Source organism: Drosophila albomicans, chromosome 3, assembly GCF_009650485.2.
Source record: "Drosophila albomicans strain 15112-1751.03 chromosome 3, ASM965048v2, whole genome shotgun sequence".
NCBI lineage: Eukaryota > Metazoa > Arthropoda > Insecta > Diptera > Drosophilidae > Drosophila > Drosophila albomicans.
In genome coordinates, this window is record NC_047629.2 from 32362483 (window position 1) to 32384521 (window position 22039).

The window sequence follows — 22039 nt, forward strand, 5'->3', positions numbered from 1 at the left end:
GGTTTTGTGCGCGTTTTTTTTTCACCAACTTAAAAATTGCATTTGGTTTCTCCTTGTTTTTTTTGGTGTTTGTCTTTTATGTTTTCTCCTCTTGGGGGATTGTTGTTGTTGTTGTTTTTGTAGTACGAGTGTAGAAGCACAACATCAAAATAAATTGAGAGATAAATCAGCCTTACAAAAGTGCACTTAAAATCGCGTTATGACGTTTTTTCTTTTCTTCTTTTGTTTTTTTTTTTTAACATTTACAACTTTGTCACATCAGAATTTGTTGTCAATTGCTTTTGGGTTTTGTTTTGTTTAATTCAAATTAGTCTTTACTTCATTCTTTATTTTGGTATTTGTTCTTTTTTTTTGTATTTTATTTAAATACTTATTTCTAACTTTTTTGCTTTTACAATACTTTTATTTTCGTTCATTTATTTATTGACTTTTTCCATACATTCATTTATTTATTTTAAATTTATTCTTTCATTCATTTCTGTGTTGTTTTTTTTTTCATATTTATTTATTGTATTTCTACATGCATTTCATTCATTTCTCTGCAACTTTGCTTTGAATATTTATTTAATATATTTTTTCGCGCATTTCATTTATTTCTCTGCTTTGTTTTTGAATATTTTTCTTATTATTTTCAATTTCTTTTTGCTTTTTATTATTGTTATGTTGTCTCTATTTTTTTGTATATATTTTCTTTGGGCTTGCACTGTATCGCGTGGAATATGCGTCGTATACTTAATTTGCTGCAGCGCGCTGCGTTTTGTTTTTATTTTGTGCGTTTGCTGTCAGTGTTTTTTGTATTTATATTTTTATTTTTTGGTTTTTTATTGCACAGTAAATCAGTCGCGTTTATGTGTTGTTGGTGTTTGTTGTTGCTGTTGCTGTTGCTGTTGCTCGCTGCCGAAATGCATTTGATTTGTTGCAATAAGTTTGCTCCTTAGATTGGGCTATTGTGCTGCTGCTGTTGCTGTCGTTGCTGCTGCTGTTGCAAGTGTGTATCTGTGGCCGTAACTGGCAAATGCTGCCACAATTGCTGCTGTTGCTGTTGCTGCTGCTGCTGATATTGTTGTAGTTGTTGTTGTTGTTGCTGTCATATCCTGGCGCTGCAACGTGCTGTTGTTATTGTCGCTGTCGCTGCCGCTGCAAGGCTGCAAGGCGCCATTGGAATTTGTCACTGGAAGTGTGTCGCTGCCGCTGCTGCCGCTGGCGTCGCAGTCGCTGCTTGTTTTCCACATTGCGGCACGCAACCCTAGCAGTTGCTGTTGTTGCTGTTGCTGTTGTTGTTGCTGCAGTTTGACCAAGTAAATCGGGGAGCAACAACAAACCACCCCCGCAGCCGCCAACCACCGCACAAAGCGGCAACAACAACCACCAGCTGGTGGCTTTAATAATCGATTTTTCAGCACGCACACATATGCAAATCCCTCACACACACACACTCGCACACACTCACACAATGTTAATGCACTGCTTTCGCTTTTCGAGTTTTGCAATTAATATTTAATATTCAAATGCATTGCAATTAACAATTATTATTGCATTTTCTGTTTAATTTCAAATTTTGAATTTATTTAACTGCATTTCATTTTGTGTTTTATTTATCGGTTGCAACTGCAACTGCAGTTTTCCACAGGTTTTTCCATTGTTTATCACACACACTTTGCTGTTTGCTTTTCACATATTCAATTCAAATATTTTCATTTCATATTTTCTAATTTATTTACGCACTTTAATTTAACTAATTGCACTTGAAGTGTTTTTCATCTTCCATATATATGTGTGTGTGTGTTTTTTTTTTTGTATTTTTTGTGGTTGCGCTTTGTTGGCCGCGTATCCTTTTGCGTTGCGTCCTTTGCAGGAATGTGTCCCAAATTCAAGTGCGCCACAAAAACACATTTCACATTTCGTTGCCGCACTTTCCGTTTCGCCTTTCAGCAGCTCGGCTCAGCTGCTTGGAAAAAGGACTCTGCCATGGGAAAATTCGCAATGCCAACCACGATTCTCCATCTGTGTGTGTGTCGATGTGTGTGTTTGTGTGTATGTGTGTTTGTGTTCTGCATGCAGTCGAAAAATGGGACTCGCTGCGCTGCTAAATAGGGTTAGTAGGCATAATGCCAAGTGCATACGACAGGAAAAACTGGAAAAACGCGCGCGGCATTGTTGCGCAGCTTTTCCTACCCTTAAGCAAACTTTCCTTCCATTTACACATGCGTGTGAGTCTGTATATGTGTGTCAGCTGGGGAATTTCCCCAAGTCTGTCTGTTTGTGTCTGTGGTGAAATGCTTTTGGGAAATTTGAGATGCTTTTTATTTGGGGTTGATTTACATATTTGAATTAAGCGCGCCAAACTTCGATTAGAAGTCTAACGAAATGAAGGTTATGGAAACTGAATAATACTTAAAATTAACAAAGCAAATAACCATTTAAATTGATTTAATAAAACAGTGTGAAATCGTTATTCACACAATCATCTTTTTCCAGAAAAATCTACAATGTTTAACGAAATAAAATACGAAAACTATGTTTACAATCTGGTATATTTAACACTCTGTTGTATATTTTGAATATAGTACTATATCAACATACCATATATAGTCCTTGGCATATTTTTAGTATTTTTTTCTAGCATATTTATTTGGTCAATTTTCAGAATAATACCGCACTGTTTTGTTTTCATTAAAAAATAGTTTGCGGGTATCTCATATTCGAGTACTCTCGACTATAGCTTTCTTACTTGTTTTATTTGTTGCAATCTTAATTTAGAATATTTCTTATAGAGTACGAAATTTTCTTTACTGACAGCTTTTTTATTATTAGACGTTACTAGCTACGTTGAAAATGTATTTACTATGAAATCTTGACTAATATTGAGAAAATATATTTCCTATTTGGCTAATTCTTTGGCGAAAATGTTGTGGCCGACATTATTTAACATGATAATATGATAAAGTGAAAAAACACATTCAAAACAAAACATCAAACTATATCGTTGAGCACCAGAAATGTAAAGAAATGAAAACTTTTTACGTTTTTGGCACTGTAAACTAGTAAAAGTTTTTCCAAATCATCAAATATTTTTAAACCCTCCTTAACAGACATTAGATTATGAAATTAAAATCGACTTAATTTCAAATTTTTAAAAAATCTTTGAACAACATTTTTGCAAATTTTCTTTTTTTTTTTTTTGTATTTGAATATTTTTTTAATTAACTTATATTTCTATTATAAAATTACTTTGGCTTGTCATAATATTAAACATATTTTCCAAATGTTCCATGGAAAAATAGCACCGCTTCACGTCTAAGTGATGCAAAAGATCATCAAAATTTGTTCTTTCTTTATTTACCCGTTCGACTCTTTAGATATATTTGAAAATCAACCGTTTTTTTTTTTTGTTTTTATATAAAATATCGATAATCTTTAAACAGTGCTGCAAAATTCAAATACTTAAAAGAAGCGAAAAAACGCATATTCCATTTAAGTTAAGTTGTCAGCTCAAATGAATCGAACGAAACGGGTACTCGAAATGTGAAGTCAACATGACGAATCAAAACTATATATCCATTCAGTTGAAATTAGGAATCAATGATAACGACATCAGTCGCGAGCCGACCTCAAATTAATTCAAAGTTATCAAAACTCATCGCTGCCGGTAAGCAAAGAAACAGGTATTTTAAAAATATAGAAAATTTATACAAATTTTATTCTAAATTTAATATATTGAAGAATAAAAGAATAAAATTATTTGCATTTACAAATTATATTAAAAATTGTAATTCAAATATAAACATGCTGTAAAAAGAATGCAAAATAAGGTCAAAAACATAATTTGTGCAAGTGAGAAAGATAACTTAAAAAGTTGCCAGCATTTTGAGACATGGCAAAATGTATATTTAATAAAATTTTTAACAAATATATTAAGGAATGAGAGAAATATATAATTTGCATTTGTGAATTGTATTAAAAATGTAATTTTAAACATAAAAGTGCTATAAAAACAATGCACGATGCGGTCAGCAAGATAATTTCTGCAAATAAGAGAAGCAGCTCAAATAGTTGACAACATTTTGAGAAATACAAATTTAATATTAAATTGAATGGATAACAAATATATAGAAGAATGGAAGAATAATAAAATTTACATTTACGAATTACATTAAAAATGTGATTAAATCATAAAAGTCTTATAAAAACTATAAAGACAATGCTCGAATTGATCAGAAAGATAATTTCTGCAAGTCAGAAAGAAAAAAAATAGTTCACTTCATTTTGAAAGATACCTGCTTTTATACAAATTATATATTAAATTTAATTGATAACAAATATATCGAAGAATAAAAGAAAAATATATTTTGCATTTGCGAACTAACATTAAAAATGTAATTTTCAACATAAAAGTGCTATAAACAGTATGAAAACAATGCAAGATAAGTTCACAACGATAATTTCTGCATGTGAGAAAAACAGCTTAAATAGTTGACAACATTTTGAGAGATGTCTGTATTTATACAAATTTAATATTAAATTGTATTGATAAGAAAGAAAGAAAAATTTAATCTGCATTTACAAATTCCATTAAAAATATGACTTAAACATAAAAGTGATTTAAAAACCATGCAAGATAGGTTCACAAAGATAAATTCTGCAAGTGAGAAAAACAGCTTAAATAGTTGACAACATTTTGTGAGATTTGATTTAACCCAAATTCTTAAGTCAAGTGCCGTAAATAGATCAATGAAAGCGCTAAACTAACAGAAGAAACCGGCAAAGCAAAGGCAATAAACTTGGCCAAAAAAATAAAACCAAGCGAATCAATTAAATTGATGGCCAGCTTCTGGTGGCCAAAACAGTTAGCCAAAAGAACAGCTGATGGCCCGTTAGAGAATTGGCCATTACACAATATTATCGCGAGGGCCATAACTGGGCCCTTTTGATCATCAGCAATTTTTTTGACGCATCATTAGCCATAATATTATTATCGGCCAAGCGGCGTCTTCTTCTCATATTTTTCATGTTTTCCGTTGGCTTAAATCATGTTAGATTTATTTGTGCTGGTTTCGGAATCAAGTGGGAGAGGGGGGAACCCAGAGGGAGGGGGGGAGGTCGAAGAGCTTGCGCAAGCGGCCAACAGCCAACAGCGAACAGCCATCAGCAGCTAACTGGTTCTAAGCTGTAAGCCTACAATTTGGCTCAGACGCTGCTGCTGTGGCTGCAACGTTGTGGAAGCGCCGTTGGTTCTAACGTGAAAATGTGTGCCTCACCGTTGTAACGATCATGCCTCGATCTCCTCGCTCCCCCCTCTTCAACTACTTTTTTTTTTTTGCTGTTGTTTGTTGGCCACGTTACAGACAATTGCAGCAGCGGCAGTTGTTGGCTTAGAGACGCGATTCTAACCTGTTTCTTGGCTCAGACCAAAGACAGCGAAACATAGAGAGAGAGAGAAAGAGAGATAGGCAAAGGGAAAGAGAGGCAGGTCCAGGGTAAGAAAGTCCCGTAAGAAAGTCCCAGTTATTCAAGAGGAAAAACCTGTTACACGCAAAGTGGAACTGGCTCTGATTGTGGCCAAGAACAAATCAAAGAGTGGGGGGAGGGGGGGCAACAACAACAGCACGTCGTCAGGCAAAGCAAAGCTAAAAACAGCTAGCTACCACAACTGAAACACGTTAGTACCGTTGTGTCGGATTCTTTGTTGCGCAACTGTGTTGCAAGATTAGCTGACGACTGGTTTATTGCAACGTCGCGACGTCGTCGTCGCTGTCGATGAGGCAACTTGCTTCAAGTTTGCTGCTGGGCGCAGGCGCAACTTGTATAAAGCTGGCTTTTGTTTCGCGGCTGCTGCTGCTGCGATGTTGCAACATCTGCAGCTAGAATCGGAAATGCGGCACAAGAAAAGAAACAACAAAAAAAAAAAACAACTTGAATAAATGGAAAACCTTGCCAAAGCAATTGCGTGCGTTGAAGCTTGACTGCGTTTTTGCATTTTTCAGTCAATTTTCCAGCGACTTTTCCACACAACTCAAATTCTAACTGCATTTGAGTTGCCCCTTTTGGTTTTTGTTTACGATCCATTAATTAATTTAATGCATTATTATTATAATTTTTTTTTTTTTGGTGTTTGCCACCAAGGCCAAGTCAACAAAAAAATATCACCAGCATTATTTTCTGTTTTTAAAGCTGCCAAATTAACTCAATAAAACAATTATAATTAAATGCAAATATTGCTCAACAAATAAATATTAGAATTAAGGCCTTGAAAGTGCCAGCAAAGAATATAAATACATTTGATTTCTCTAAAGGGAATGTGTAATTGTTGTTAATTTAAAACAATTTGAAGTTGAACAAGTTTTTTTTTCAGAGAATTTAAATATATTTGCATGAAAATTTATTGGAGTGTTAAGACTGTAATTAAATTATAAACGGTTGCATAAAAGAATATTTAATGATCTAGCTAAAATCACGTAATCTGAATTTGTTTATTGAAGTATGTAAATATAATTCAGCTAATTTAAACAATTTATTAGAATCTAAGATTTCTTTGATATATAATGCAAAGACAATTAAAACCTTAACAAATTAGCAGCTATCGGTTTATTTGCTCTAGAAATTTAAAGATTAAATTTTCTATCCATTTAAAGCTACAGATTCTTTCCTTCTTTTAAAACATCATTGCGATTAAAAAATGAAATTGTAAATTAGAGAACTCAAAATCCGAACAAAAATTATTTTCAATTTAAACTTAAGTTTAAATGAATTGATTAAAAATATTTTGTATACCCGCTACCCATAGGGTAGAAGGGTATTATAACTTTGTGCCGACAGGAAATGTATGTAACAGGTAGAAGGAGGCATCTCCGACCCTATAAAGTATATATATTCTTGATCAGCGTCAACAGCCGAGACGATCTAGCCATGTCCGTCTGTCCGTCTGTGTGTCTGTCCGTCCGTCCGTATGAACACCTAGATCTCAGAGACTATAAGAGATAGAGCTATAATTTTTTTTCGACAGCATTTGTTATGTTTGCACGCAGATCAAGTTTGCTTCAAATTTTTGCCACGCCCACTTCCGCCCCCGCAAATCAAAAAAATCGAATAACAAGCGTAATTTTAAAGCTAAGGTTGTGAATTTTGGTATATATATAATAATAACTATAGTAGTTATGATTCCTGAAAATTTGATTGCGATCAGATAAAAATTGTCGAAGTTATTAAAGAAATACTTTTGTATGGGCAAAAACCCCTTCTTACTAGGGGTTGAGTTGCTTTGGCTGACAATCTGGTATATTGAGCCGTCCATGGTATATTTTGAATGCGGTACTATATCGATATACCACATATACCATTTGGTATATTTTTAGTGTATTTGCAGTATATTTGGTATATTTTGAGAATAATACCGCAAAATATATTGGCTTTAATCAAATTGGGTAGCGGGTATCTCACAGTCGAGTACACTCGACTGTAGCTTTCTTACTTGTTTTATTTTAAATTTCGAATGTTTACATTAACATAGGATAGTAAAATAGAAATGAAGTTAGAACTTAAACAAACTATTCAATTTCACAAGATGTGAAATGGAAAACTCAAATCCGAGCATTGTAACTAAACTTTTTAATTTTAAACTGTTTAATATTGACTTAAAATATTATAATTCAAATTTATTTAAAGTTCTCAACTATTTATTTTAAGGCAAACTTCAAAAATATAATGTTCAGACATTATTTAAGAACATAAACTAATTAAAACATAGTTTATCAAAAACCAAAACATAAATTCAGTCAAAATAAACATTGCAACTAAAAAGTGATTCATTTTGAACTTCCTCCTTCGATCTGAAATTATTTAACCGCTTAACCCTAATCGCAAATATGCAAAAATCAAAAGGGACTGTGATAATTGGTAAAAGAAAAGGTGAAGGTAAACCCTAAACAAAAAAAAAAAAAAATTAAACATTAACTATGACGAATTGCGTTTTCATTACAAGATTTGTCATGCTATGCAACTCAAGTGATTTTTGATTAAAAATCATCAACTAAAACAGATTAAGAGATTCAGCAGCATGATTAACTTAATTATGAAATTGGCCAAAGTGTTGATTATCTAATAGCAATTAGGTAATAAGGAATAACGATGATGTAAACTCACCTCTGATAGTGCTTGGCATGTTACATGCGTTCTTTGATCTCATCTAACACCGTTATTCGAGAGCTTTCTGCAAAAGCTTTTGCAATATGTAAAATGCACACAACTGAACTGCGGTGGTTCACATGTCAAACACACACAAGTTTATCGATAGCAATATCGATAGTACACTTAATTAGTTCGAGGCGCAAAACGAGTATTTTGTAACAGGCGAAGTGCAAACAGTTTTCAAACGGTAAATTAGCCGAAGTGGGCTGAACGACACGAGTGCAGCCCAAGAACGAGTGCGAATCCCGCGTGATGGACGAGATCACGAAAGAGAGAGAGCGAGAGAGAGAGACAATACGAGTAAGAACAAAACGGGCAACGACAACGACAACGGCGACTTGACTGGACGTGTGGACAAACGTTTGAACACTAAACGGCAAGGCGATGAATCGGTATCCGAGTCTGAATCCGAATCCGATTCGATCCCCCGACTCAGACTCTGACTCTGACTCGGAGTCATCTGCCAGTAAGTAAAAACAACAACAACAACACAGGCAAAACCTGTGCGGAAGGTGGTAACCAAAACAAGCGTCGGACGTCGGACGTCGCGACCAGCGGCCAATTGCATTTCGAAGAAAGGAGAAAGGAGTTTACCAAGCGCTGCCAGAGAGACGCTATCAGAAACAAATCCCGCTGCATCCCTCACCTGCCTCACACACACACACACAGTTGAGAGTTGCGCGCAAAAGAATTCCTGCTAATTAAATGCGTGATCATCGCTCAAAAATACACCCCGACAACACGAAAGTAACAAGAGTCATGCGCACAATTTCATCACAAGCACACAAAACTCGAGATGGTTGCGTGACACGAGTTAAAAGCTTCTGTATTTCATGATATTACGAAATAAAAAGCTCTAGAATTTACATTTTGTTAGCATGCAAGAATTATCTTTGGTAAAGTTAATCAAACGCCATTTGAATCAATATGAAATTGAACTATGAGTAAAAGTTCCTCTTAATATAATTAATAATAAAAATGTATAAAAGAAAATCTTTTGAAGTATATAGATATTAATTATGTATCAACTTATTGAAGTGGACTTTCTCCACTATTATAAGGAAGTTCATTAACAACACAGTTAGTAACTTAGCAAAATAAATATTTGTTTAAGTTAGCTAAGGAACAACTATTGGAAAAGAAAGGTTTTTCACTATTTAAAAGAAGAGGGTTTTCACTTCTTGGAATTAAAATTATTAAATATTGCTTACCCAATATTTGGCATGAAAATAAATTTATGAAATTGTTTGATTGGATTGATCTAATAAGCTGAAATACATAACTTCCACTATTTCTTCAATTATTTATTATATAAACTCGAGAACCTATCTTGCATAAGAATGAACGGAATTTTGTAGAAACCTTAGCTCAAAATTTTACTTAATTATTTGATAAGCGTGTGTAAAATATGAAATTTACTAAAACTAAAACTTTTTAAATAAAGCTCTGCACTAGAAGACAAATTAATAGCAAAATTACCCCAAAAAACACCCTTCCTCTACATTCCTTATAATGTAAGTGTTATAGACAAAAGCTCAATTAAGTAAAAGCTCCGTTTTTTGTGATCTGCATTTAACTAAGCTAAGCTTTTACTGAAAACTGTGTTGCATAACGATAGATCGCTTCGTGTGCATCGCTAAACTGCAGCAGAGTCAGTTTGAAATTCAGATTCAGAGTCAAAGTCTTGGCTGGAGTCCGTGACGTTTGCTTGGGGGCCGCGTCATCGAAGCTCCAACAAGCTACAGCTGCAGTTGCACTCACAAACACACACACATACGTACATATATAGAGAGAGGCACCCATACAATCACTCACAGCGCACCTTTAACTTTAATCGTTAAATAAACAGGAAGACTTCTACAGCAAACACACACACATACACAGACTCACATTCGTGCATGCAAGAGAAAACTTATCGCAAGTCAGCAGCGGAGGAGAAAGACAGAAAGAAAAAAAAATGAAATAAAACAGGTTGAGAAGTACCGCTAAGCGGGAAGAAGAAGCACTCGCAGCATTGGCAACAGCAGTAGCAGCAGCAGAAGCAGCAACAAGAGCCAGGCCAGCACACCACACATTCGTACAAGCCCCACAAGCAAAAAGGTCAACGAACGTTCTTAGCGAAGAAGAATGGAATCAAAACACAAAAACACGAAAAACTGAGCGAGCGAGCGAACGCAAGAGAGAGGTGAGCACAACACACACAAAGAGAGCGTCATCGTCAGAGTGAGAGCGAGTGTGCGCATAAAGAAAGTGCGCAGAGAGAAAGCAAAGCGAAGCGAAGCGATCAACACGAAGAGAGAGCGCGCAACAGATCGTTTAAAGAGCACACCCTAAGAGAAGAGAGAGCGTACTTACGCTTAAATGAAATGTCAAAATTTATGCGATATGCATTTTGTAAAGTATTTTTATGAAAATAACCTGAACGAAATGTATTTTTAGCAGGAATTTCTGTAACGCATGCCCAACACACAAAAGTGCATTTCAAAAGCTGCGGCGAAAGCAAGATGGCGATAGGATAGGAGGAAGACCGTGTGAGAGAGTGGGAAAGAGAGAGCGGGCGTTATCATATTATTTGTAACTGTCTCTCGAGCAAGTCAAAAGAAACTGAAAATTCTTGTTATATTGCTCAATATTTGGTAATACGCACGCACACAATTAAAACTCAACACACACACACACACTCTCACACACAAAGCCAATGAATTGACGAAATTTCTGAGTCGAACAACAACAAGCAAAGCAAAGCTCATTGACCTCCAGCAGCCGTCGTCGCTAGCACAGTTGTAACTGTGTAATAAGCTTTTAGATGAGCGAGAGGGGAGAAGCAAGAAGTCATCCGACGTTTTGTTTTATGCTTTTTCTTTTGCATTTGATTTCTTCCGTTCGTTTCTAAGTCGCGCTTAAAGCAATTTAAGCACAGAGTTTTATGTCTTCCTGTGCCCAAAAAACTTGCACTCCAACTACAACAACACCAACAAGCTTATGCAAGCCGAGCCCAGCCTGCGCTGTGGGCTGTGTGTGTGGACTGCATGTGGACTGCGTGTGTTTGTATTGCGCGTGTCTTTTGCAATCTTTAAAATAGTGATAAGCCGCTGGCAAATATTGTTATTGGCCAAGTAAAAGCCGGCCAACACTTGTGTAATGCATGCAAACTGCACCTAAGCACAAATTGCCTGCAACATTGATCCTGTTTCACTGTGCAGCACTTTGCTTCACTGCTTTACTCTGCGTGTGCTTTTCTCTCTTTCTTCAACTCTTGCTCTCCTTCGCTCTCCTTCATTCGGCTGCGCTGCGCGCTGATTGGTCGAACTCATGCGTCAGGCTTCGCTCGCCTGCCATTGGCCGAAGCGTCCTGCCCACGCAGTGTCCTCTTTCATTTGCCTGTTGCACGCGCTGTTACTCTTCAAAAAGAGTGAGAGTTGTTGGCTTATGCGAGAGCATTTGACTGTGCATTTATATTAAATAAATTTGAAATTTTATGTATTAGAATAATACTATTTTTTAAATAAACATTTGAATAAATACTTTAAAAATAGTCATACATTTTCCTTAAACTTAAATCATATCATTCTATGGCAAAAGTTTAATTTTTGTATACTTTATAATATCAACACATTTCGTCAAAAAATTCAAATTTTATGTTCTTCAAGAAGTGGAAATGAAAATTTAAAATTTGTTGGATATTGTTACAACATATGTACAAACGAACAAGATCCATGTATTGCAGTGGATTGTAAAAAAGATTAAGTTATTTATTTATTTTTTTTAAATATGGTGAAGAAGAAAATGTTATTTTAAGTATGTTTTATCAATTTTGTAATAATGTAGATTCTTTGAATTATTAATAAATTCGTGTGCCAGAATTCATTGTAATAAAACATTTAAATAAAAGTTATACAAAAGATTTCTAAAGTTTATTACTAATTTGAATTTCCTTTAATAAAACCAATATATCAAATTGCTGATCATTTAATGAAAGAGTATACACAAGTGTACTTGCTTGTCATAAGAATTTCTATAACTGACTTCAACTTCATTCAGTGGTAGTTACCAATGCTTTTATTCATATTATAGAGAAGGAGAATTTTTTGAAGGGATTCTATGGCCAGGCTCACATAATTTTGGGTATAAATAGGGCCAATGTAAAGCGAAAGTTCCTAGTTGAACGCAGATAGCGAAATTAAAAACAAGTGCGAGTAATAAACGTGTGTGTTAACTGGGTAAATTGTGAATAAAAGTGCAACATCTCTGATGCTGAATAATGAACTAAAGTGTGCCAAGAATAGATAAATTATTTGAGAAATATATTATTTTTGTTTGATTTAACTACCTAGTAGTTAAAAATCCAAAAATATGAAACATAATTTATATAAATATTTTTTTTTTATTATTATTTTTATTGCATTTTATGCCATAACAAGGAACATTATTTATAGAAATTTTATTTTTGTAATTTATTCATATTCTTTCTTTGAGTAATTTTTATATGTCTTAAATTTTTTGCTTCTTAATTTAATTACTTTCTGCGCCACAAAACGGCAATAATAACTCAATTAAAATGCTTGTAATAAATGTTGTAATTTGTTGCCAAGCAAAGTTCAAAGTTTAATTTATTTATACACATTTTTATTTGCGGTAATTAAATGTGAATGCATGACAAAATGCAGTTCAATCAGCTGCTCGCATTTGGGATTTGCACAGATACACGACAGTTTATATGGACATAGTACTATATGCATTGTGTTTAAAGTAAATAAATGGGAGATTGTTATGCGATTTGGCAATTTAAATTGTCAACAATATAATGAAATACCAGCATAAACAATTAAGAGCGCTCAACATTTAAGCGGAATTTTGTTGGAAAATCTCCACACGCCGATCTTAACCATGTTCAATTGGCTCCAATTAGAATAAATATATTCGAAATATATAATATATATCATAATATTGCATGTTTGGCAGCTGCAATCGTAATCGTAATCGTAATTGACTGACAATCTGTAAACATATGATACAAATTGCGTTTATTAATTAAAAAAAATGGGGAATTATTGCATATATTAGTAGGGAGGACTAAATAAATTGGCAAATAGAACGTGCCAGGTACTCGATCCATAAACACCGCAGTGGACTATCAAAATATTTGTGCAGTCACATCATTAAACCCTTTTGCTAAACAACGACCTGTGGCTCAATAATATATTATACGGTTAATAGTACAAAAGTGCAACCCTAGAGCTCAGCAATATTTTCACAGCTGGCCACGTTTCCCAGGCGAGAGAACACAACACAACACAACACAACGACGATTTTCATTCCATGACTTTGCTTTTCATTTCCAATTAGTGTGAAGCCCCACAACGTCGGAAAATTCTGTCCAAGTTTTATACATTTTTAGTCAACGGTCGACGTTCCAATTTGCTACTCTATAACAAAAACGAAAAATCAAAGTTGCCTAGCTAACACCGCAAAAATAAAACTCTTCTCACAGATAATGGCGCAAATCTAAAACCAAAAGCATCCAGAGCAACAGTTATTCCAGTCGCAAAAGCCAGCCAAGGATTAAGTTCCACACTTATTGCCCCACGCTCTGAAGAAAATAATACAGTTAACACACACACTCTTTCGCTGCTGACGTCATCGCCATGGACTATAAGGAGTATCGGCAACGGGGTAAGTGATAATAAAACGCACAGCAGCAGCTCCAAAGATACAGCTATAGCTACAGATACATTTGTATCTTTTGTGGGCTTAATTTGATTTGCAGTTTTGTTGCAGTCCTAAAAGGATTACGAATGTGTCCCAACACATTTGCCTAGTTCAATTCACAACTGTTTCGCATCGTATATCTTGATTTAATCCAATCCGTCGTGCCCACGCTTTATTAGTTTCTTTTCCATTCCAATGGAAAAGTGTTGAGAAATATTGCAAACATCTAATAATGATGCAATTTATGTGCAATTCAAGTCTTTTCGTAAACTTTCAATTTCATTTAATATAATCACAACTTAAAAATTCAGAATGAGAATGAGAATTAAAGACACAATTTTGCAGACATTGCCTATTATTATTATTATTTTGTTTATTGCTTAATTTTTTGTTCGCTTATATTATTTGCATTGCTGGTTGAGCAACCATTCAACATCATTCTGAAAATAAAATTATAAAAGATATTCAAAATATCCAAAAAATAGTGTTTGAGCCCTTTTTTTTAATATTTTCTAAATAATAAGAAAATTTTGTGTAAAATTCAAGAACAAAATTCAATTATTTTTGAAGAATAATTGAAAATTCAATTTTTTTGATCAGATATCAACATTTTCAGCATAATTTTTCAAAAGAATACTAAAGTGATTATATTTTACAACACGCAACTTTGCAGAACAATATGCTTTAGATATAGATTTGATTAGAATTATACTACAATAATAACTCGAATAATTCTCCTTGGTATATGGTTTTATTACGATTAAAATAACAATATTAAAGATATGCATAAAAGAAAACTGTTTTAAATAAAACGAGTACGATTTAAATAAGTGCTGTGCGAACATGTTTGGGCCATAGCTGAAGTTTGTAAAAAAAAAAAATCATTTTAGATAATAATATTATATGTAGGATATTCTGTTAAAGAAGAATCCTCAATGTTGAATAAGCTACTCATTATATTTCAAGAAGAATTGTATATTTTCTATTTAAATTTCCCACAAAAATAAATCTTATGTCTTGAAAGGTATGTTGCAGAATTATACAAAATATTTAAGCAAATTTCCGAAAATATTTTATATTTTAGGTTCTACCAAAAGCTCATTCTCAATATTGAATTCAATTTTAAGAAATATTTTATATTTCATTTCTCAACTAATGCAATTTTGTTGCAGACAACGAGATGGTTGAAAAGTATTTATAAAATATGTTTTACTTAAATTTCTACCCTAAAGTATTCTTTAATGTTAACAAATTTCTTGTCCGAAAATATTATTCTATTTAATTTCAATCAAAGCCAATTCCAAATTATTTTACAGGCGAGAAGATGGTTGAAAAGTAAATTATTCTTCAATGTTAAACAAATTGTTGTTAGAAAATATTATAGTATTTAATTTCCCTATCAAAGCTAACGCTTAATTATTTTACAGGCAAGGATATGGTTGACTACACAGAAAAATAATTATATAATATGTTGTATTTAAAGTTCTTCAATGCTGAAGATATTGTTGTTAGAAAATATTAGACTATTTAATTTCCTTATAAAAATATAATTCCTAATTATTTTACAGGGAAGCAGATGGTTGAAAATTATTTTTAAAATATGTTTTATTTAAATTTCTACCCTAAAGTATTCTTGAATGTTAAATAAATAGTTGTAAGCAAATATTATACTATATAATTTCCTTATCAAAGCATATTCCTAATTATTTTACAGGCAAGGAGATGGTTGACTACATAGCCGACTATTTGGAGAACATACGCAAGCGTCGCGTCTTTCCGGACGTGAGTCCCGGCTACATGAGACAACTGCTGCCAGAGTCAGCGCCTGTGGAGGGCGAATCCTGGCCGAAGATCTTTGGGGATGTGGAACGCATTGTGATGCCTGGAGTAACGCATTGGCAGTCGCCTCATATGCACGGATACTTTCCGGCATTGAACTCGATGCCATCGCTGCTTGGGGATATGTTGGCGGATGCGATCAACTGCTTGGGCTTCACCTGGGCGAGTTCACCGGCGTGCACAGAGCTGGAGATTGTGGTGATGAATTGGCTGGGCAAGATGATTGGGCTGCCGGATGAGTTTCTGCATCTGAGCAACAACAGCAAGGGAGGCGGAGTGCTACAGACGACGGCGAGTGAGGCGACGCTTGTGTGTTTGCTCGCTGGCAGGACACGCGCCATTCAGCGATTCCATGAGCATAATCCTGGGTATCAGGATGCCGAGATAAATGCACGTCTTGTGGCCTATTGTTCGGATCAGGCGCATTCGAGCGTTGAGAAGGCGGCGCTCATTGGTGAGTTCGCTGCTCAACTGACGCACATCTAAGCGGCTTATGCAACCCAACACCAACACCTTCTTCTTTCCTCTCCCCTCTCTCTCTCTCTTCCTTTGCAGGACTCGTGCGTATGCGCTATATTGAGGCAGACGAGCAACTGGCCATGCGAGGCAAACTGTTGCGCGAGGCCATCGACGACGACATTAAGCAGGGCCTTGTTCCATTCTGGGTGAGTCTCGACTTTGCTTTCGTCTTCGCTTTCGCCTTCGCCTGGCACTTGTCAAAATTAATTGGACGCCGCCGTCGTGCAATTAGGCGCTGAGTGGATTTGTGGACAGCAGCAGCTGCTCTCACTCTAGCACTCCGTCGTGCTATTTCTGTCTCTCTCTCGCTCTCTCTGCTTCTCTGATTCCCAGCGGAGCCAATTAATAAACGTCAGCAAGCGAGTTGCGCTCTGCTTATCGCTCGCATTTTAAGCGGCTTCTTTAGCCGATTACTTAACTCTCTCCGGAGGCTACTCTTTCGTTATCCTTTGCCTACCTTCATTCGCAAACGTTTAGCAGGCAACTTACAAATTGCTTCAGCTCTCAGGAGAGCAATTGTCATTCAATACTTCTGTAGAAGGTTTTCTAAACCTAGAAGTAACTTAAAAACATTAAAAACTTTGGCTACAATATTTGCATTTTTGCTTTATGTATCTTTTAGAAATATAACAAATTTTTTTATTCGCCTCTGATATTAGGTTTATAACTATAGTATTCTAATCTAATTTTGTAGCCTGGTTAATTTTAGTTTTTTTTCGGTATGTTATGTTAAGAATTGGTTTATTTACATTTTCATTATTTTTAAAAAGGGATAGCATATTAGATAGGATATTATTTTTTTAATTATTTAAGAGGTTTATTTTAAACTTTATCGATTCATCCCGATAAAAATAAAAATATAATTTTCTGTCTGCGATTAAAACACATGACAGCACTTTGCTTTAAACTGGAATTGAAATATAATTTTCATTATTCGTTCCTTTTTAAAAGTAATGACAACAAATAACAGGAATTTGCCTTCACTTTACCCAGATACTTGATTTATTCATTTTCTATTTTGCGTTTTTTCCGAAAGATTATATTAGGAAATTATTTGCATTTATAAATTAGAACAGAAGTTACAGAGCTTTCAAGTTAGAGTATTGAACTCGTGTTACAATTTTGCTCGTCAGTGCATATCTTTAAATAATTATAATGCGAAATGAATTACTAATTAAGTTTACTGTAGATTCATTTAAAAACTAGCTTCAAAAACGCAGTAATACAATAATATCATAATATCTTTCCACACTTTCCTTAAATGTTCTATAAATAGCAGTTACATTTCCGTATCCCGAACTATAATTTCTCCTTAAAATAGCTATGATATAATATAATAAGGCTCTTCATTCGTAACAAATTTAATTCTAGTTTAAAGTGAAAATTCACACTTACAAAATATCCGTATTACATTTATTTAGTCGGGAATAACTTTAGTTATCGAAAAGTTCTTAAATTACGCTTTGCAATCTTATATTCAATCTTAAATCAAGATTTTAATCTTCAAATAAAATATTTTTAATCTTAAAATGCAAATTTTGATTCAAGATTGTTGCAACCTAAAAATCTTATTCCAAGATTGTTCTTTTTAAGACCAAAAAAATCTTAAATCAAGATTTTTTCAGTCTTGATTTTGTTTTCTCTGTGTTTAATTTGTCTTTAAAATAAAAAATAGCAAACGTAAGCAAAGTTTTCATTAACAACTCGTTCTAAAAATCAGCTGTAAATGTCTTCGCACATTTTACTTAGTTTTAACTTTGAATATTTATTTATTTTATTTGTTAAAATTATATGTAAGTCAAATTAAAACTCACACAATTACTAAAACAGTGGCTGCAACTATAAAGTAACATTTCCATATCACTTTTAAGTAGTATTTAATAATTTAATTACAATTTCTTCGCAGGTTTGCGCCACGCTTGGCAGCACTGGCAGCTGCAGTTTTGACAATCTGGACGAGGTGAGTGCTCAGTACAATTATCAAACTTATCTGCATTTAAATATTAAACTGCTGCTCTAACAAATTCCATTCTCCCCTTTCAGGTTGGCGTCGTGTGTCGCGAGTACAATTTGTGGCTGCACGTGGATGCCGCGTATGCGGGCAGCGCCTTCATCTGTCCCGAGTTTCGCACCTGGCTGCGAGGCATCGAACGTGCGGATTCGATTGCCTTCAATCCGTCCAAGTGGCTGATGGTGCACTTCGATGCGACAGCGATGTGGGTGCGAGACAGCACCGCAGTGCATCGCACCTTCAACGTGGAGCCGTTGTATCTGCAGCATGAGAACTCTGGTGTGGCTGTCGATTTTATGCACTGGCAAATTCCGTTGAGTCGTCGCTTTCGTTCGCTCAAAGTGTGGTTTGTGCTCCGATCCTTTGGCATCAAAGGACTACAGCGACACATACGCGAAGGAGTTCGTTTAGCCCAGAAATTCGAAGCTCTTGTGCTCGCCGATCATCGCTTCGAGTTGCCCGCAAAGCGCCATCTAGGTCTCGTTGTATTTCGCATTCGTGGCGATAACGAGATCACCGAGCGTCTGTTGAAGCGTCTGAATTATCGCGGCAATCAACACTGTGTGCCGTCATCGCTGAAAGGACAATATGTGATTCGCTTCACGATCACCTCGACGCACACCACACTCGATGACATTGTCAAGGATTGGATGGAGATCAAACAGGTGGCATCGATGGTGCTCGATGAGATGAACATCACCATTTCGAATCGTGTCTATCTCAAGGGTAAACACTGGGCGTTACCCAATTATAATTGATTTGCCCCCACTTCGAATTTGTTCTTTTACGTTCTTTTAGTTTAGTTGACATTTTTTTGTAATTTACATATTTTACTTATTTTACGTTTATGTTTTGTCCATTGTATAAAACACTTTGATCCACCCAAAATGCATGTGACTCTCATTCTCTTTCAGTTTATCGAACACTTTATCTAGCCATCAGTTCAATTATCTTTAATTAGAAGCATTTTGCAGCTGCTGGTTAGCAACATTAGCTGCAAGATGCAAATGGCCAAAAAGTAGTTAACAGCAGCATATTGAACTCAAACTTCTATACATATAAATACAACTTAGCTGACTTTACTGGTTAGAACATTGGCGGAAAAGCCTTTTAAAATCAATTTGAAAATATATAGAAATAATCAGAAATATTTTATTTTTTAGATTTAGCATTTAATATGAGTATAGAAGACTACAGTAAAAAGAAAATTCTGTAGTGAAAAATATTTATCAAAATAAAGAAGAATAGGAGAAAAAATTCTAGTAAGTATCTAGGAATATGATGTGCCCTTGGCACAAATGATAATTATTTGCATATTAAATATAATATTCTTAATAAAATGAAGTACAAAAAATAGTTTACTGAAATATACTAGTGAATACAGTGAATGCAGTGAAATAATTATAAACTGAATAGAAATTGAAGAATATGCATTTAAATGCAAGAACATTTTAGAAACACAATTACTTGTAAAAATTAAAATGCTGTGGTTAACTTTATTAACTTCTAATATATTCTCAATATGAAAAAATTAGTTTATTTTTATGTGACATTCATTTAAAGCAGGAAATTTATTTATATACGGCCTTAAATACTTAAAAATAAAGAAAACAAGCAAAGTTTGGTCAAAGCAGTTTCACCTAATTCAAATGATTATTTCATATTAAAGAATTTAGATACTTTAAAGTCTTGTCAAACAATACAAAGTTCTTGCTAGCTACTTTTTATATTTTTATCACCAGGGAATATATGTTTTTTGTAATTAATATAAAAAGCAAAGTTTGTTGAGATCAATTTTAACACTTCAAACACTTATTTCATGTTAAAATCTTTATTTGATATCCCTTTAGATACTTTGCAGACTTGTGATATGAAGTAGAAATGTTCCTAGTTATTTTTAGAATAAATACAATTTAATATAATTGAAAATGAAATACAGATACCAAGGAGAAAAGCGAAGCGTTTGGCTCTAGTTTGCTGCTGTCGAACTCTCCGCTGTCGCCAAAGGTGGTGAACGGTTCCTTTGCGGCGATCTTTGATGCAGATGAGTTTCTGGCCAAGACCTATGCGGGAATACGCATAGCAGTAAGTGAAGAAGAAGTTAAAGTAATGAATTAAATTAATATTATTATGACTACACAGCATCAGGAGTCGCCTTCGACGCGACGTCGAGTGCGAGGAATTCTGATGTCTGGCAAACAATTCTCGCTGGACTCGCACATGGATGTGGCGGTGGTGCGGACTACACTTGATGACAGCGGCAGCCACAGTCACAGCCAGAGCACTGCTGTAAATTCGTATGGACGCACTACAGGTCGCGAGGCGGGGCAAGCGGTGGCGGTGGGCGGGGGACAGGCGAGCATACGTGAGGATGTGGACAACGAGGAGTTCGCGGCGGAAGGTATGAAGCACAGGTAGTGTAGAGCACCCCCAATTAGTTCTATTGCTAGTTAGTCCAAGCTCGGATAAAGCTTTGCAAGAATTCATTTACGATATTTGTACTTTGCGATTAATTTTGCAATTTTCTTCAGAAACTGAGCTGCTGCTGCTGCAGCTGAGTCGCAGACGTCGCAGCAGCCACAACAACTCCAGTTCCCAGTCCAGCAAACACAACTACAACAACAGCAACTGCAATAGCATCTCTAATCTGAATGCCACGCCCGCCAATCACTTTCGCCCGATTGCACTTTACACCGCACATTCGCAGTCTCAATCACTGTCCCAATCACAATCGCCTTGCAGTGCCACCGTCTCGGTGGATAGTCTGTTGACGCCGGTCACCCACTGTGATGTGTATCATGGCAAGCGGTTTCTGGAGCCAGTGAGCAGCCTGATCGACAACAGCTCCTTCACCAGCAGCATTCATCACATGCCCACGCCCATCACAACGCCCACGGAGGACTTTGATTGGCCCGCACGAACCTTTAATCAATTGCTCCTCGAACGTTACGCTCAGTCCTCATCGCATTCGGTGGCCGATGGTGAATGCTCCTCATCCACGGACAGCAGCAGCCTCAGTCTGGCCAGAGTCATCACAGCAACGCCGAGCATCCTCAGCAGTCTCAATGAGTTGGCTTCGCCGCTGCTCGGTTCCTTTGCCTCCCCCTCGCAGCCGCTGCAATCCGCTTTGGGTGACTCCGATTCGGATGCCACCATTTGCTCGGCGGCCTCTTCGCTGGAGTCCCTTTAACTAATCATAATCATAATCATAATATTTAACTATATGATATTCGTGTACTTAGAAATTGTAACTATCCTTCACTGCTGTGCAATCAATAATGTTATCTATCGTAGTATCAAATCGGGGTTATAACATATAACATAAATACAAATTTATCTCTAACATTGAACCTTACTCTAATCCCATGTAATATATATATTTAAACCCATACTTAACTAAGTCTAACAAGCAGTTCTATATACTATACTTAGCTTAATCAAACACATAAATGAATCTGCTTTGCAATTGTCCTTCTCCTCTCCCTCCTTGCCCATCTACAACATGCTGTAGGACGATCCAATATAATTATAAATATTATGTAAATTCCAAGTTTTACTCCTCATTGTGATTAAAGTTTCAGCGTTAAAAGTATAAAGTCTTTTAATCGGTTTTTGTATTTTAGAAAACTTTATTGGGGAAAATATGAACAGGGTGTTTTTATTTGTATACGTGTAGAACTCAAGAAAATATAACGAAATAATAGTACAGGCCAATTTAAAGAAAAACATTTTTAAACAACATAATTTAAAGATTTTTATTGGAACAAGTATTTTAGC

General features: G+C 35.2%; 1 protein-coding gene and 1 long non-coding RNA gene across 5 annotated transcripts; one reads left to right on the forward strand and one right to left on the reverse strand.

Moving 5' to 3' along the window:
- Positions 1–381: 381 nt before the first annotated feature.
- On the reverse strand, positions 382–8541 carry LOC127565702 (uncharacterized). The gene is made up of 2 exons (XR_007955041.1): positions 8140–8541; positions 382–2279 (listed from the first exon to the last, which is right to left on the reverse strand). It is a non-coding gene; the product is annotated as an uncharacterized LOC127565702 (long non-coding RNA).
- On the forward strand, positions 3594–21866 carry LOC117570367 (histidine decarboxylase). 4 transcript variants are annotated; one of them, XM_052005561.1, is made up of 9 exons: positions 3594–3649; positions 13676–13857; positions 15608–16186; positions 16288–16397; positions 18158–18211; positions 18295–18988; positions 20202–20347; positions 20405–20663; positions 20794–21864. In XM_052005561.1, the coding sequence occupies exons 2-9, from the start codon at positions 13830–13832 to the stop codon at positions 21450–21452; spliced, it is 2529 nt and encodes an 842-aa protein (XP_051861521.1). In that variant the 5' UTR covers positions 3594–3649; positions 13676–13829; the 3' UTR covers positions 21453–21864. The 4 variants fall into 4 exon arrangements, with proteins under 4 accessions (XP_051861521.1, XP_034107847.1, XP_034107848.1 ...); XM_034251956.2 differs by lacking the exon at positions 3594–3649 and having other exon boundaries at positions 13444–13857; XM_034251957.2 differs by lacking the exon at positions 3594–3649 and having other exon boundaries at positions 13447–13857; positions 20405–20676; positions 20794–20942.
- Positions 21867–22039: the final 173 nt, after the last annotated feature.